At 55.9% G+C, this 1,478-nt stretch overlaps 1 protein-coding gene across 1 annotated transcript in view; it reads right to left on the minus strand.

Annotated features, from left to right (window-relative positions):
• Positions 1 to 1,478, minus strand: part of FRMD7 (FERM domain containing 7) — a gene marked incomplete at its 3' end in the record, with an annotated part of 11,320 nt that overhangs the window by 1,194 nt on the left and 8,648 nt on the right. Inside the window, exons 7-8 of the mRNA XM_010142039.1 lie at positions 1,375 to 1,474; positions 179 to 274 (exon numbers count right to left, since the gene is read on the minus strand). Of these exons, the coding sequence (XP_010140341.1) occupies positions 179 to 274; positions 1,375 to 1,474 (196 nt within the window). The remainder of the gene's footprint in view (positions 1 to 178; positions 275 to 1,374; positions 1,475 to 1,478) is intronic.

Here is a 1,478-nt window from a genome sequence, read left to right on the forward strand (position 1 = left end):
GGGGGGCGAGGCACATGTCACGCTCAAGGCTGGGCTGGGCTGGGCTGGGGGGGAGGTGTGTGGAAAATCACCCATGAGCAGCAGAAATTGATTTTAGTCAAAACCAGTGACTTTTGCGTGAGTGATGCTCTGTCTACCTGCACCTGAGCCTGGCACTCGCCTGCAGTGTGGTACTTACAGAGATGTTTGCATGAAGCTTGATGAGAAAATGCTTCCTCTTGAAACTCAGTTTGCGAATTTTGGACCAGTTGAACGTGTTGATCTTTGTATTGCCCTGCAAGGACGGACACAGCAGTTACAGCGGGATGGGGCAAGTGAGGATTGCAGAAATACGATGGGCAAGCCTGAGCTTGCTGGATGTTACCCCGGCATGGCTCTTACTGCTGCCGAGGTCTGGGGACCAGGTGCTAGGATTTGGTGGCTGACCATCAGTTGGTCCCCAGCAGTAGGAATTGAGGTTCGGGGCTTAACTCTGCCTTCTGAAGCTGTTTGTAAAAATCCAGGATCCCAAGACAAACCTCAGAGAGGTCAAGGCAGGTGGTGGCATCTGTCTCAGCTCCAACATTACCTGAGTTAATGTAGAAGCAGCCCCCCCCAAAAGAAGTCCCTCCTCGCCTTCGCTGGGAAGTGTAGCAGAGCTCAACTCACTCCCAAGCATTTAGACCCATCCTAGGCAAGCTGCACGCGTGCCTCCCTCCTCCTCACCATTACACATCAGTTTAGATGCAGCTGCACAACACTGGCGTCACGGCGGGTCCAGGCAAAACGGACTTACTCCGCGCTGTGACCCTCAGCTTTCCGGGAGAGCCCAGCTTTTAATGGGCTCACAAATGCTCTAGTCATGCGTGAGAGTGTTTATGGCGCTGAATAAATAAGCGGGTCTGGCAGGGCTAATTATGAGCAGCAGACCTGCAGTTAGGATTTTTTTTTTTCTGCTCTGGCAAGATGTTCCCAGGTTGAAATTAGCCAGTGTGGGAGGCGAGCGCTGCTTCACACCGGCTGTGACAAGTCTGTATTTATTCTGCAGCGCCGCTGTGATTACAGCGTTACGTAATTGCACGGACGTGAGGTGGCTATTTTGGCTGGAAGATTATATGGTGAGCACGTCTGATGCAGCTGCGGAACCTGTGATGCTTACACAGCCACACTCACTGTGACAAGAGCCGGCAGAGCCAGGGCGGGCACCGATGGAGGCCATGGAGCAAAGCCCCCCAGCCATGCCCCAAAGCATCACCCTGCGCCAGGTCTGCCAGGGCGCGCTCCCTCTTGTAGGGTTTGGGAGGGTTTGGAGCATGCAGAGGGGAGCAGGGTCCCCCCCAGTGGTGGGTGCTGTCCCACCCTGCCTGGGGCTGGCAGCCCGAGCCCTGGGCTCACCCGCAGGACCAGCACCCCCATGTGTGTCACGGCCAGGTTGATCTGCGTCCCCTCGCCGTCGCTGGCAGGGTGTGGGCGAATCCCGTACATCTCCAGCTTCCTGG

Source organism: Buceros rhinoceros, unplaced genomic scaffold, assembly GCF_000710305.1.
Source record: "Buceros rhinoceros silvestris isolate BGI_N320 unplaced genomic scaffold, ASM71030v1 scaffold22198, whole genome shotgun sequence".
Lineage (NCBI taxonomy): Eukaryota > Metazoa > Chordata > Aves > Bucerotiformes > Bucerotidae > Buceros > Buceros rhinoceros.